The sequence below is a fragment of the Neophocaena asiaeorientalis genome, unplaced genomic scaffold (genome assembly GCF_003031525.2).
Source record: "Neophocaena asiaeorientalis asiaeorientalis breed wild unplaced genomic scaffold, Neophocaena_asiaeorientalis_V1.1 scaffold125, whole genome shotgun sequence".
NCBI classification, from domain to species: domain Eukaryota; kingdom Metazoa; phylum Chordata; class Mammalia; order Artiodactyla; family Phocoenidae; genus Neophocaena; species Neophocaena asiaeorientalis.
Window position 1 is genome coordinate 1,938,871 of NW_020174425.1, and position 14,566 is coordinate 1,953,436.

At 37.7% G+C, this 14,566-nt stretch overlaps 1 protein-coding gene across 1 annotated transcript in view; it reads left to right on the forward strand.

The window, feature by feature from the left end:
* The window catches only part of FRK (fyn related Src family tyrosine kinase), an 83,029-nt gene extending 71,434 nt beyond the window's left edge, over positions 1 to 11,595 (forward strand). The window contains exons 6-8 of the mRNA XM_024756665.1: positions 7,926 to 8,107; positions 9,184 to 9,349; positions 9,738 to 11,595. Coding sequence (XP_024612433.1) covers positions 7,926 to 8,107; positions 9,184 to 9,349; positions 9,738 to 9,946 — 557 coding nt within the window. The 3' untranslated portion in view covers positions 9,947 to 11,595. The remainder of the gene's footprint in view (positions 1 to 7,925; positions 8,108 to 9,183; positions 9,350 to 9,737) is intronic.
* Positions 11,596 to 14,566: the final 2,971 nt, after the last annotated feature.

Sequence of the window (14,566 nt, forward strand, 5' to 3'; positions counted from 1 at the left end):
TATTCTCTCATCTCAGGGTGACTTGTGAAGCTGGTGATATTAAATTGCAAGACTAGATAGGAACAAAGAACATAAGACTTGCTAAGTGCTGTTAAAAACAAAAATATACCTAGCTCCCTTGCATAAAGATATCAAATTTAACAGTATCAGATTGTGTTACCCACCATAGAGAGACTAACCTCAGCCATTGACTCCTTTTGCTTTATTCCCAGGGACAAAAGTACAGGAGCCCTTTCGGGTCATCTCTAACGAAAATGCTTTGTCAAATTAGAAACATTCGCGCTGTTATATCTCACAGTCAATGCTCAATCCTCAGAGCTATCAGCAGTATTCAATTCAATGGACACTGTCTCCTTCTGGTAACACTACCTTCTGGAAACACTACCTTCATTTGGCTTCTGGGACACTTCACCCAATGTCCTTTTCTCTTCCTTTCTTGCCAGTTCTTCTCAATCTATGTGATTTCTCTCATCTCCCACACTTCTCAATATCTTGGAATTTTCCAAGACTCTTTTGCAACATCACCAGATTCCTTGTTAATCTCAACCAGTCTTATTGTTTAATAACATTTATGTATTAACCAATTGCCTAAATTATATCCCTCCATTACTTCAGAATCCTATATACAACTGCCTTCTTAGCTTCTCCACGTGAACACTGTATCAGTCTGGATAATATGGGTATGATGCGGTAACAAACCCCTCCAAATCTCAGAGTCTTAACACAGGTGTTTATTCTTGCTCTTGCTACATGTGAGATATAGATTGGCTGGTGGCCCAGGTCTTTTGATCACCTTGGCAGCAGCAGGGGATATGACTATTCTCATTCTGGCTCTTAAAGCTTCTGACCAGGAGTGACAGAGGTAATTTCTATGCCCTTTTCATTTGGTTAAATCAAGTCAAAGGGAGTAGAGGAGTACAGCCCTCTAAAGTGCTTAAAAGCAGGAAAAAACAAAAGTTTGCAAACAGCCCTCATTTCTACTGCATATGTCTATTAGACATCTCAAAATAATTTGTCCAAAAACCGATCTCTGATACTATCCTCAGTAATCTGCACCTCTTGTGGTCTTTCCTTCTCTGGCAATGTCAACACACAGGCCTAACATCTTGGAGTCACCTCTACTTCTCACATCCTATATCTGACCAACCAGCAAATCCCACTGGCTTGCTTTCCAAATATATCCAGGATTTTACCACTTCTCAACACTCCTACTCCAGTCTGAGTCATCATCAACTCTCTCCTGGATCCTGCAGTAGCTCCCTCTTTGTCTCCCTCTTTTGGTTCTTGACCCCTTCAGTCTCTTCTCAACACAGTAGCTGGAGAGATCCTGTTAAAATGTAAATCAGGTCACGTCCCTCCTCAGCCCCAAACCTTCAGTGACTCCTTGGTTCTCTCTGTGTAACCCATAAAGTCCTGCCTGACCCGACTCTCCATTACCTCTCCGACCCCATCTCCCGCAGGTTTGCCCTGGTTCACTCTGTCAACTACACTGCCCTTCTTTGCTACTCTTTGTATCTTCCAGATGTGCTCCGCTGCAGGCCCTGCGCACTTGCCGTTTCCTCTACCTGAAAATTTTTCCTGTTACTTATCCGCACGGCTCATTTTCTCACGTCCTGAAGTCTTTACTCAGGTATTCCCGTTACAGCGAGTCCTTCCTGTGTCACCTTCTAAATTCTAAGATTTAATCTCCCTTTGCTGACTCTTCGTATTCCTCTTTCCTGCTTTTTGTTTTCTCTTCCTAGCTGTTAGTCGTCATATAATGCATGACATATTTATGTAGCTTATTTTTAGTGTCTTCTAAAATACAACTTGGAGAGGACAGAGATTTTTCTTTGTTTTAGTGCTAGAACGGTGTCAGGCACACAGAAGGTGTGCACTAATTGTGTGTTGATTAAGTGAATGAATAAATTAATGGATAGATTAAGCCAGGGCTATCCTGAACCTAATACAGTTGGGACTTGTTTTGTTGTGCTTGGTATCAGCTTGCAAAGGTACGCTTAGTATATTGTAAACTACTTTGACATTGAGGATTTCTGTGGTTTGTTGATGTCTTTTACTCAGGGTTGAGCACGAACTCTGTCATCTTCTGGGTTGAACTATCATGGTCAAGTTTACAGAGGCCTTCATTTGCCCGGATACTTAGCAGCCAGGGGGAGTAATGAAGGCATGCTCATTACAGACAATCCCTTCCCAATCAAGAGGATTTGATTTCAACAAAGTGATCTTAAAATGTATCTGCCAGTCTTAAACATCCCATAATGATAAATATTATTAAGCTGAAATGCTCTTGAATAGTGGAACATAACTGAAAATATTGCCTTGCTGCAGATGTAAATTGTCACAGGTCTATGAACGTTTATACCAGTTTTGACATCTGGCTGCTGTATTAGAAGTGTGCTCTGAGGTTGTATGCAGTTCCTAGGCCACTGTAATTTTCAGGGCAGGAAATATGTTACTACTCAGTTTCCTTCACTATTGTGCCTGTCAGTGAAAACCTTTTTATATCCACTGTAATAGGATTAGATGTTGTATTTGATAGCTGAAATAACACACATTTTTCTATAGAACCATCTTTGTAGTCCCTAAGCTTGGCTGAATTTTTTTTTGTAATACATTTCGCCAGAATGGAAAAGGCTTGTCAAAAAACTTTAGCACTAAGGGTAACTGATGCCTGGTATTTCTTACTGAAGTTTAAAGAGGATAAATATCTGCATTTTTTACTTTAGCTGGGCTTGTTTTCTTTCCAATAAATACTTATAGAGCATCTAGTATATGTCAGTATATTTTCTTTGTTTTACAAATCAAGTCCTAGCATGTTGTTCATCATTCTCACAGACAGTTCAGTTAAGTGGATTGAAGCAGACAGGAATGTTTTCACTGAGATACCCTTTAACTGAACACAACTCCATAACTATTTGCTGTCTGCATGAATGGAAGTCTCTTCATAGCCCCTGACTTTGGGTGCTCAGGAGTGTAAGGTGGATTTTAGGGAGGCAGTACAGAATAAATTTATGACGCATGAGATTTCAGCCTCCAACATATCCTGGATTGGAATCTCTACTCTATAAATTATTACCTGTTCCTCTGAGTGGTAGGAACACCTATCAAACAGGGCAAAATACTTCCTATAGTTGTTCTGAGTATTAAATGAGGTGATTTACTGGAAAATCAACCATATGGGATAGTGGTAGGAGAGGAGCATATATATTTTAATTTTTTTTTCCTCTAAAAAACACTATATAGCACTTACTGTGTGCCAGGAATTTTTCTAAGTCCTATGCAAGTATTATTTTAGTTCATTCTTCTAACAACCTCATGAACTAAGTATTATTATTACCATCCCCATTTTACAGTTGAAGAAGCTGAGGTATGGAGAGATTAAGTAACTTATTCAAGGTGGTTGAACGAGAATTCAAACCCAGGAAATCTGGCTCCATAGTCCATGCTTTTAACCATATACATAGCACTGATATTATTCTCTTAATATCCACCTATTATTTATTGCTGCACGACAAATTACCCCAAAACTTAGTGGCTTACGGCAGCAGACACTTATTTTCTCACAGTTTCTGTGGTCAGGAATCCACGTGCTGCTGAGCCGGGTCTTCTGGGTCAGGGTTTCTCACAAGGCTGCAGTCACAGTGTCAGCCGGGGTTCCAATCATCTTTATCCATTCATTTGTTGACGGACACTTAGGTTGCTTCCATATCGTGGTTATTGTAAATAATGCTGCTATGAACTTTGAGGTGCATATATCTTTCGAATTAGTGTTTTTATTTTCTTCAGGTAAATACTCAGGAGTAGAATTGGTGGATCATGTGGCAGTTTTATTTTTAATTTTTTGAGGAATCTTTATACTGTCTTCCATAGTGGCTGCACTAATTTAAATTCCCACCAACAAAGCACTAGGGTTCCCTTTTATCCACATCCTTGCTAACACTGGTTATTTCTTGTCTTTTTTGTTTTTGTTTTTGGCTGCGTTGGGTCTTTGTTGCTGTGCGCGGGCTTTCTCTAGTTGCGGTGAGTGGGGGCTATTCTTTGTTGTGATGCGTGGGCTTCTCATTGTGGTGGCTTCTCTTGTTGAGGAGCACGGGCTCCAGGCACCAGGCTTCAGGAGTTATGGCTCGCGGTCTCAGTGGCTGTGGCTCACGGGCTCTGGAGCTCAGGCTCAGTAGTTGTGGCACATGGGCTTAGTTGCTCCGCAGCATGTGGGATCTTCCTGGACCAGGGCTCGAACACGTGTCCCCTGCATTGGCAGGCGGATTCCCAAGCACTGCGCCACCAGGGAAGCCCCTATTTCTTGTCTTTTTGACGATAGCCATTCTTACAGGTGTGAGGTAATATCTCATGGTTTTGATTTGCATTTCTCTGATGATTAATGATTTGAGCATCTTTTCATGTGCCTGTTGGCCATCTGTTATGTCCTCTTTGGAAAAATGCCTATTCATGTCCTCTGCCCATTTTTTGATCAGATTGTTTATCTGTTTTTGATATTGAGTTGTATGAGTTCTTTATGTATTTTGGATATTAACCCCTGATTGGATATATCATTTGCAAATATCTTCTCCCTTTCAGTATACGGTCTTTCCATTTTATTGATTGTTTCCTTCATTGTTTGAAAGCCTTTTAGTTTGATTTGTCTCCATTTGTTTATTTTTGCTTTTGTTGCCCTTGCCTGAGGAGACAGATCCAAAAAAATATTGCTAAGACCAGTGTCAAAGAGATAACTGCCTATGTTTTCTTCTAGGAGTTTTGTGGTTTCAGGTCTTACATTTAAGTCTCTAACCCATTTTGAATTTATTTTTGTATATGAGAAAATGGTCTAGTTTCATTCTTTTACATGTAGTTGTCCAGTTTTCCAAATGCTACTTATTGAAGAGACTTTCTTTTCCCTGTTATATATTCTTTGTTGTAGATAATTGACCATGTGAGTGTGCGTTTATTTATGGGCTCTTTATTCTGTTCCATTGAGCTATGTGTCTGTTTTTATGCCAGTATCATACTGCTTTGATCACTATAGCTTTGTCTGAAGTCAGGGAATGTGATACCTCCAGTTTTATTTTTCTTTCTCAAGATTGCTTTGGCTATTCAGGGTCCTTTGTGGTTCCATACACATTTTAGGATTATTTATTCTAGCTCTGTCGGTATTTTGTGAGTATTTTGATAGGGATTTCATTGAATGTGTAGATTGCTTTGGGTAGTTAAAATGGACATTTTAACAATATTAGTTCTTCCAATCCATGAACACATAACATCTTTCCATTCATTTGTATCATCTTCAGTTTTTTTCATCAATGTCTTATAGTTTTCAGAGTACAGGTCTTTTACCTCCTCGGTTAAATTTATTTCTAGGTGTTTTATTCTTTTTATTTGCTTGTATATGGGATTGTTTTATTGTTTTCTCTTTCTGATAGTTCATTATTAGTGTATAGAAATACAACAGATTTCTGTATATTAATTGTGTATCCTAAAATTTTACTGAATTCATTTATTAGTTCTAATAATAAATGAATCTTATTTATTATTGGGATTTTCTGTATGTGGTATCATGTCATCTGCCAACAGTAAAAGTTTGACTTCTTCTCTTCCAATCTGAATGCCTTTTATTTCTTTCTCTTGTTGGTTGCTGTGGCTAGGACTTCCAATACTATGTTAAATAGAAGTGGTGAGAGTGGGCATCCTTGCCTTATTCTGGATCTTAGAGGAAAAGCTTTCAGCTTTTCACTATTGAGTATGATGTTACCTGCAAGTTTGTCATAAATGGCCTTTATTACTCAGAGCCTATTTAAATATGCTGCTTGCATTAAAAAAACACACACACTCACACACAAACTGTGCTTAGGTCTTTCCCATTTGAAAACTTCCCTTGACTCCATTTATTTCACTTTTTTAATTGCAAAAGATGACATACATGTAGAAAGGACATGCATGACTTACGTCCTTTCTACATATATATTTATAATGTAATTACAAAGCTAGCAAGTAAACAACTGTGTAGCCACTATGCAAATCAAGAATGAGAACATAGCCAGCAGCCCAGAAACTCCTCTACTACCTTATCAATGACAATCCCTCACTATCAGGAACTTCATGATAATTGCTTTCCCTTCCTTGGCTTACATTTTTCTCTGCTAGCTTCTTCTTGTCTTCCCTTCTTGACTAGGTTTTTGGAAATTGACATCTCCTCTTGCCATCTCCACATCCTCAGCTCCCCTTCAGCCCTTAACCCTTTATACTCCGTCTCCAGCGAGACTCTTTTCCTGCAACCAATGTTTCCAGTGACTTCTTAATTATTATATTTTAGAAATGCTTTTTAGTTCTTATCTTGCTGGACTTATTTGACAATGGTAGTGATTTTCTCTTCTCAAACCTTTGACTGTTATGATGTTCTCTTCTGGTTCTTCTCTCATTCTTTAGGCTGATTCCTCTCAGTTTTCTTGCAGGTTTATTTTTATATGCCCACTCTAAGTGTTGGCATTTCTCATGATTCTATCACTTTCTAGCAATCTCACCCACTTTTAATGTTTAACTCTTGCTCCTAGACAATGACTGTTAAATCCATATTTTTAGCTGCATGCTTTCCTCTGAGCTTCAGAACCATATGCTTGTCTTCTTTTAGACATTTCCTCTTGGGTAATCCATATGCATCTCTAGCTTAACAAATCTTAAACTGTTTAATTCTGATCAGGAAGCAGCAGTGATAGATAATAAGAACAGGTAGGCTTTACTAAGTTCTTCCTAGGTGCCAGGTACTGTTTTAAGTGCTTTACATGTATTATCTCATTTTAACAAATAATACCACAAGGTTATGATAATTATTGCTGTATATATGGAGAAACTGAGACACAGGAGTGTTAAGCAGCTTGCCCAAAGTCAGGAAGAAATGTAAGGCAGAGCCCTGATTCAAATTCTGGCACTCTAGCTTCAAACCAATCTTCCTCACTCCTGTACTGTAGTTGCTCAAGTCAGGAATTGTGTCTAGGACTCTTGACCATAAATTCAATACATTTTTGGTAATATTTGGCTTATTCAGATAGGGATAATGATAATTTGGATTTATATGAGACCTTTTCAGTTCTCCAGAAATTTGAAGACCTCTACTAACAGCATGGCATCTAAACACTTATCCAGGGATGGCTGACCCCATTTCACAAAGTCACCACAAAATAACACTAATCACTCTAGTGATGATCAAACTGACTCAACTACATAAATTTCCTATACTTAGTTATATAGAATCAGCAGGAGGAGAAACTATGTCTACAAAAGGTATATCATGCCTATACCTTCTCTTCATAGAGAGATGAGCAACCTATTCTAAGAATAACAGGCTAAGAAAGGAAAATGTAATGCGTGCATCAAGCTTAATGGAGTACAAATGTAATATACTCAGCTTATAACTATGTAACATATATAGAGCCTTCATTATTTTGTGAGCTAGTTTTTAAGAACAATGTGATGGAAGAATGAGAACTTTTCATTGGTTCAGCCATGCAAATTAGTATTATTTTTAGGTTTAAAGACTAAAACAACTAAGAAATGTTTCAAAGAAATCCAGAGGCAACCAAGTAACAGTTTCCATGAAGAGATGAGTCAGTGATGTGTGGTATTAAAAATGGCAATACCTGGACTCTTCCGGATATTTATAGCTGTGTTTGGATCATGTGGTACTGTTGCTCCTTTCTCCCAATAATGCTCATTTAGGGAAGGGAGGGCCTCAGCTTTGAAATGTGTTTGAGCTCTGAAACTTGTTGCCTCATTAACCCTTCACAGGAAACGGAACGGTTTGTACCTGTTATATTTATTTTCTCTCAGTGCTATGGCACTTAATCCCACTGATAGCTCATTCATCAAAATTCTTAGAATTTGCTTCAATAGTTCAAATGTTCTCCAAAGTGAATCTCTTATTTTCTCTTTTTACCTAGATGATGCTGGATCAAATATCCATCTGATGCAGCAGGTAGACATGGCAGCCCAGGTTGCTTCTGGAATGGCCTACCTGGAGTCCCAGAACTACATCCATAGAGATCTGGCTGCCAGAAATGTCCTTGTTGGTGAACATAGTATCTACAAAGTGGCAGATTTTGGACTTGCAAGAGTTTTTAAGGTAGATTTGGCTTTGTTTTAATTAGTTGGTAATGGGTCAAAAGGCTAGACCAGTATACTAATAGATTTACTGTTACTTTTCGATATATTTCTCCAAGTTCTATTGGTCCATAGACCATTTCAGGATCCCAGGGCTCTACAGACGAACTACTTCCTATTTCTATTTCTTCACCAAAGAGAAAGAAACAGAAAAAACAATGATCAACCAGATGGGAAAGTATGTAATTAAGTTTGCAGTTGAATAAATGATCAGTTATTCAGTACCAGCAGCCTCTGTTTGTCTACCTCTATTTCTCTTAAAAAAGGCAGCACACTTTGTACAGAGTTACCCTATCCATTGTTGCTTACTTTATGCCAGACCAATATGCATGCTGCCAGGCACGCTGCCAAAATTCTTCAGCAAACCTTGGCTTTTAAAATCCTGCCACCCTCGCTCCCATTTTATGACATTAGGCCAAAAGACACTAATATAGGAGATATAATATTAGGTGTTTTTTTCTGAATTTCATTTTTTATTTCTACATTGTATCGTAAAAATATGAGTGTGGGGCATGACACATAAGTAAATGATTCTCTTTTGATCTTTATGAATTTATCATCTTTTCTCTTTGTAAATTACTTAGATTCCCCAGTGAGTTGATACATTAATTTAAATCATTTGGACCCTACTTTTCAGTATTAGAAAATGGTTACATGGTAATTATCAATGTCAGTGACTCTTCAATACCAGCAGTAAATCAGAAAACAGGCTTTGCTTTCACTTTCTATATTTGCTAAAGACCAGGTGTAAAGCCAGTGTTATCACAGATGAATTTCCCATATGTATTGCAGTGCTCCTTCCAGTGCTCCTTTTAGCACATAGTAGGCTCTCAAATAATATTTCATTAATGAAGTCCCGCAGATTAATCAGTCGTGTGTGTCAGATTTGGAGTTTGCTACTGTAATTATCATTTGAACTACACTCATTTTGAATCTTGTCCCTCTCAATTTTAATGCAAAGCAAGTTACAGACGAATGAGGGTGACCAAAAAAAAACCCCCCACTTTAACCTAGCTTGATTCCTTAATGCATTATCAGGTAGATAATGAAGACATCTATGAATCTAAACACGAAATAAAGCTGCCGGTGAAGTGGACTGCGCCTGAAGCCATTCGTACTAATAAATTCAGCATTAAGTCTGATGTGTGGTCATTTGGAATCCTTCTTTATGAAATCATTACTTATGGCAAAATGCCTTATAGTGGTGAGTAATTAATTCTGAAGTGGGCCTTTCTGCTGCAGGTCACTTACTTAGGTGTGACTTTAACTGCTTTGCCCAGACTTAGAGGGCAGAGTTATGAGGCTGACCACACCATGTGCCTGTGGGAGCATAACAGATAAAATTTGATGATGATGATTTGCCTTAATGAGTTGGTTTATTGCCTCCTTCTCCTTTGCTCTTGAATTGCAGTCTTACAGACATTACTTGCTGTAGGATTTAGTTTAGTCTCTGCAGCCTGGGAAGGGGATGGTAGACTTCATACTTTCTCCGGGGAAGTCAGTTTGCTTTGTCCTCTAGAGTGTCAGTATCTATGAATTTAAGACTCTGATTTCCAACTTGTTTTTTGTTGGTTCCATTTTATATTTTTTAGGTATGACGGGTGCTCAGGTAATTCAGATGTTGGGTCAAAACTATAGACTCCCTCAACCATCTAACTGTCCATTGCAATTCTACAACATCATGTTGGAGTGCTGGAACGCAGAGCCTAAGGACCGGCCAACATTTGAGACACTGCATTGGAAATTTGAGGATTATTTTGAAACAGGCTCTTCATATTCAGATACAAATAACTTTGCATGATGAACACTAAAGAACATCAAATAATGAAGTAGCAACAGAGTTCAATGATCAGTTCAGAAATACAATCATATTAACCAACTGTAAAAATGAATTTATCTTGACATATTCAAGTGATAAGGTACATTTGGCCATATAATACAAAAAAGATTATATGTGTATTTTATCAACTGGGCAATACTGCAGGGCAGTCTAAGATGAAATATCATCTCCCCACTGCCTGGCAAAATCAAATGCACTAAACAAGATTATTTTTCTTCTTAAAAGAGACACATTTCTATTTATTGTTTGAAATGCTGTTCAAGAGGATCAACAGATGATAGCGAATTTTTACTCAGTGACTGTTGTAGCATTTTCCTGTTTACTGATTAAGGTGGCTATTCATTATTCCTCGGATTGCTGAGTCCCATCAGGCTGTTATTATGAAGGAATTTGATTGCTTTGCTGCACAGCAGGACCTGTGCTTTGAGGGTTTTTTTCTCTTTTAAAATATCCTGTAACTACAATGATGGCAAAGACATGTTAAATGACTTGATTGTACTTGGAGTAATTGCACATATTTTTTTCCTGTGCATAAAAAAATGAAGCAGCTGTTGAGAAAAAGAATTAAAATCTCTCTCATTTTGTAGAAGGAAATGATGGATTTTTTCTCTACCTCGGTATGTGTCATCTGAGATTCATCTACATTAGTTTTAATCTCTTAATGCTAAGAATCAGCTTGCAAAGTTGATGAGTTATTATCTTGGAAATATGCAAGAAACATCTAATAGCCTGCCAGATCTGAGAAATAAGTATCAAAATAGTTTAGGAAAATGAGAGGAGAGCAGTAGGATTGCTAAGGCCTGGGATTTCTGAATAATTTAAAAAATGTACCTTTGCTATATAGGCTACAAAACAGGCCAAACTCTGTTTCAGATCTAGAGAGTAGGAATAAGGAATAATGTTTCATAACGTTGGTTATGAAACTGTATTTTTTGTCTGATAGGACAAGAGGGTTTTTACTCATCTTAAGTTTTCATTAACCTTTGTAAGAATGTTATTTCTTCTTAAGCAATGGGTGTATCAAGTTCTGTGCCTCATTAGATGATTAGGGAGAGCTCTCAAAGGGGGTTTCAAAATTAAATATATATTCAAAGATCTTCTAATGTAAAGCAATATGAATGAAAAAATTCATAAGAAAATTTTGAGTATATTGAGAATATTTTGAGTCTCTTCTTTCATCTTTCTTTAAAGGAGAAGAAGAGCAGTTTTAAGTGGTTACGGAAACCCCAACACAAAGTAGATTAAGCACTAAGTAAATCTGTATACTCTGTAACTGGAAGACAGAAGTTGTTAAAAAGGAGACAACAGGCCCCAAATGGAGTCACTTGTGCTAAGCCCCATATCAGCAAACCAAGACTTAATACTTAAACTAATTGCAGTTTCAGCGTTTCCCAGAAATGTAATCTTTATCCAGTCAACCTGGAATTACCTGGCCAGCATGATAGACCCCTTCCATCCCACTTAGGAGGGCAGGAGGGCGACCTTGTCAGAAACAATGCATTCTTTGCTAATGACGTTCTTTTCCCACCCCCCTTTCTCCTTTTAAAAACCCTTGCTTTTCTACAGCATGGCCGAGCTCCTTTCTATTTGTTAAATGGGATGCTGCCCAATTCACGAATCACTGAATAAAGCCAATTTGATCTTTAAATTTACTCAGTTGAATTTTTGTTATTTAACAAGATAGAGAGGACTCCATGCACAATACCATTAACAATTCAATGACGCTAACAAAGACCCAAGTCCTTTCCCAACCTTCCCTCTGCCATCAGCATTGTCCTCATTCCTATGGTCATAAATGGCTCTCAAAACCAACTGGGGTTCCCTCTTCTCCTCACCCAGCAGGAGAAAATGGGAAGCCTCTCTCTTTGCATTTTCAGCTTACATAAAAATCATTCTTCTTCAGGCTTCCCTGGTGGCGCAGTGGTTGAGAGTCTGTCTGCCAATGCAGGGGACATGGGTTCCTGCCCCAGTCTGGGAAGATCCCACATGCTGCGGAGCAGCTAGGCCCGTGAGCCATGGCCGCTGAGCCTGCGCGCCCGGAGCCTGTGCTCCGCAACGGGAGAGGCCACAACAGTGAGAGGCCCGCGTACCGCAAAAAAAAAAAAAAAAAATCATTCTTTTTCTGTTCAGGCAAACTGGGGTCATGTGCCTAACCCTAGACCAATAATAGACTCTTATGTGCTGGCTGAGAATAAATTCTGCCACACTGAAGCTGGGAATATGGTTACCTTTTCTGGAGAGAGGTTGGGAGTTTGGCTTATCTGAATAAAATTAGAGAAGATTGGATCCTGGGTAGGTGTCCATTAAGGAGAAAGTCCCCTGAGATGAAGTATCTATACTGTACATATAAAATAGGTGTATGTATGTGTATATACACTTAAACTTTTTTGAAACTAAAATGGGTCATATGGAGCTAACAATTATAGAGCCCCTTGATTCCTTTATGAACAGCAAATATTTATAAGGGAAGGTCAACACTAATCTTTCTAATTAGTTGACTATGTATAGGACAAATTCAATTATTTATTTAAAGTCATAGAATCTAATGCAAAGAGCAAATTATAAATAACCAGTTATTAAAAATTGAAAGAAAATAGCTCATTTTCTTTGAGTTTATTTCTTGGAGTTCAATCCTGCTTGAACATATACAGAAATGAATTAAAATATTCCCATTTCATTGTGAAAATTCAACTACTATATAATTTACTTTTTTTGGTAGCAGCTAATAACAACAAATTTTTTAGTAAGATCTGATTTTGAAATGTAAAAAGAAGGTTATCCTTTCTTGTTTTTATACTACCTGAAACCTGTTTGACTTACCACATTTGATTCTTGGAGACATTTATGTTCAAGTTGCTGTCAAAGCAATCTATTATTCTTGTTTTCACCTGATGGATCACAGAGAAAAATAATGGATTCAGTTAGGAGAAGCAGGAATAGGTGTTTTTTTTTAACTGACATAAATTTCTTTCCCTGTATAGAATAAAAGGATCAAGAAAAGGTAAGTTGAATTTTCCTACAACGAGCCAGCTCTTTTTAAATTTACGTCCCCTAAATTGTAGCAAAGCACTTTCTATGTAATGTTTTATTTATGTAATTCAGTTATTTGGAGGTGGTGGTGAGGGATGTGAGTACATCATTTCCTGTGGTATTTCAAATCTCTTTTGACAAAAACCTAAGAATTTTTACAATAGAAAAGAATTCAAAATTCCATTAAGGCTCTTTTAAGAAGGTTATGAAGGAAATAGCTTTACATTGTCTAAGGTCAAAAGAGACACAGAGTACAACTTCTAATAGTTTTGAAAACTGAATATTGTGTCATTAAAAACAAAGATAAAGTCTAAGTGACCAGCAACCTGCAAAATGGGCTGTGGCAATGGGTCGTCTTAAAGGACACCGAAGAACAAGACATTGGGAAATATCAGGCTGGGCGCATTCACTCACACATTTTGCTCACAATGTGTGTCTGCATGGTGACTGCATGGATGACTGAACTATAGGTGGCCCAAACTCTTTCCATTCTCTGATGGCCCAATGGGAACCATTGCCCCTGGAAGGATGCCAACTGTCACCCAGCTGGTGTTTCCTGGAGGAAGCAGGGCTCAGCTGGTGACCCAAGGCTTTGCCAAGCATCTGCCCTACCTGAAATACTGTTTTTCATGGTGTACTTGAGCATATGGTTTCTGGTCCAAATGGCCTGGTTGGTAGTGTGTTTTGTGCTGACTTTTCAGGACTCTTTGCAAAGATATATTATGTGAATTACAATGGTGATACTTTGGATACTTATTCAGATTGTGTGAAAGGCCACTTTAAAAGAAGTAAATGAGGCTTTTATACATGGGTATTGGAATTGCCAGTGGGTCATCTGGAAATGTTCAGTTCTTGTAATTTCTGGCATCATTACAGAGAAGTTTTGATCTATAATCTTCAACATGATTCCCAAATTCCATGCAGTAGGCTAAAAAAAAATAAAAGAAAAAGCTGGAAAGTTTGATGGAGAATACTTACAAATCTTTTAAATCCATGACCCTTGAAATATTTTAATTTTCACAGTGTCATCTTTTCACTGCTTACATTGCCCCATTAAACTCCTTCAGATTTTCCTTTTTTATATTAAGGAACTGATAGTAAAACTCTTAAATTATTTATTATATTTAGAAATGAACTGGAGAATAAAAATAGTGTACAACCCTGAGTCTCAGAGACTTTAACAAGTTTAGCTTCGATCTGCACTCAGGTGACACTATCTACATAGGAGTTATAAGATTAAGTTATAAGGAAAGAGACACCCAATTATTTCCATTTACACTTCTTGCTTGGGTAGTTAATCTATCAGTCATCTAAAGCAGCTGACTGGAATGTAGCATCTTTTTTGTCCTCATAGAAAATAATCAGCTCTTCCAGAAAAGGGTAGCAAATCTCGAACATGCCTTAAGTATCTAGTTAAATGTATTGCTGTACAGGAGATTCAAATCGTATAATATAATAACCATGGACTCATATGTTAGGGGAAAATGGTTAAAAGCAACTAAAATTGCTTGGTTTGGAAGAAGCTAAATATTGTCTTGTAATAATTTCTTG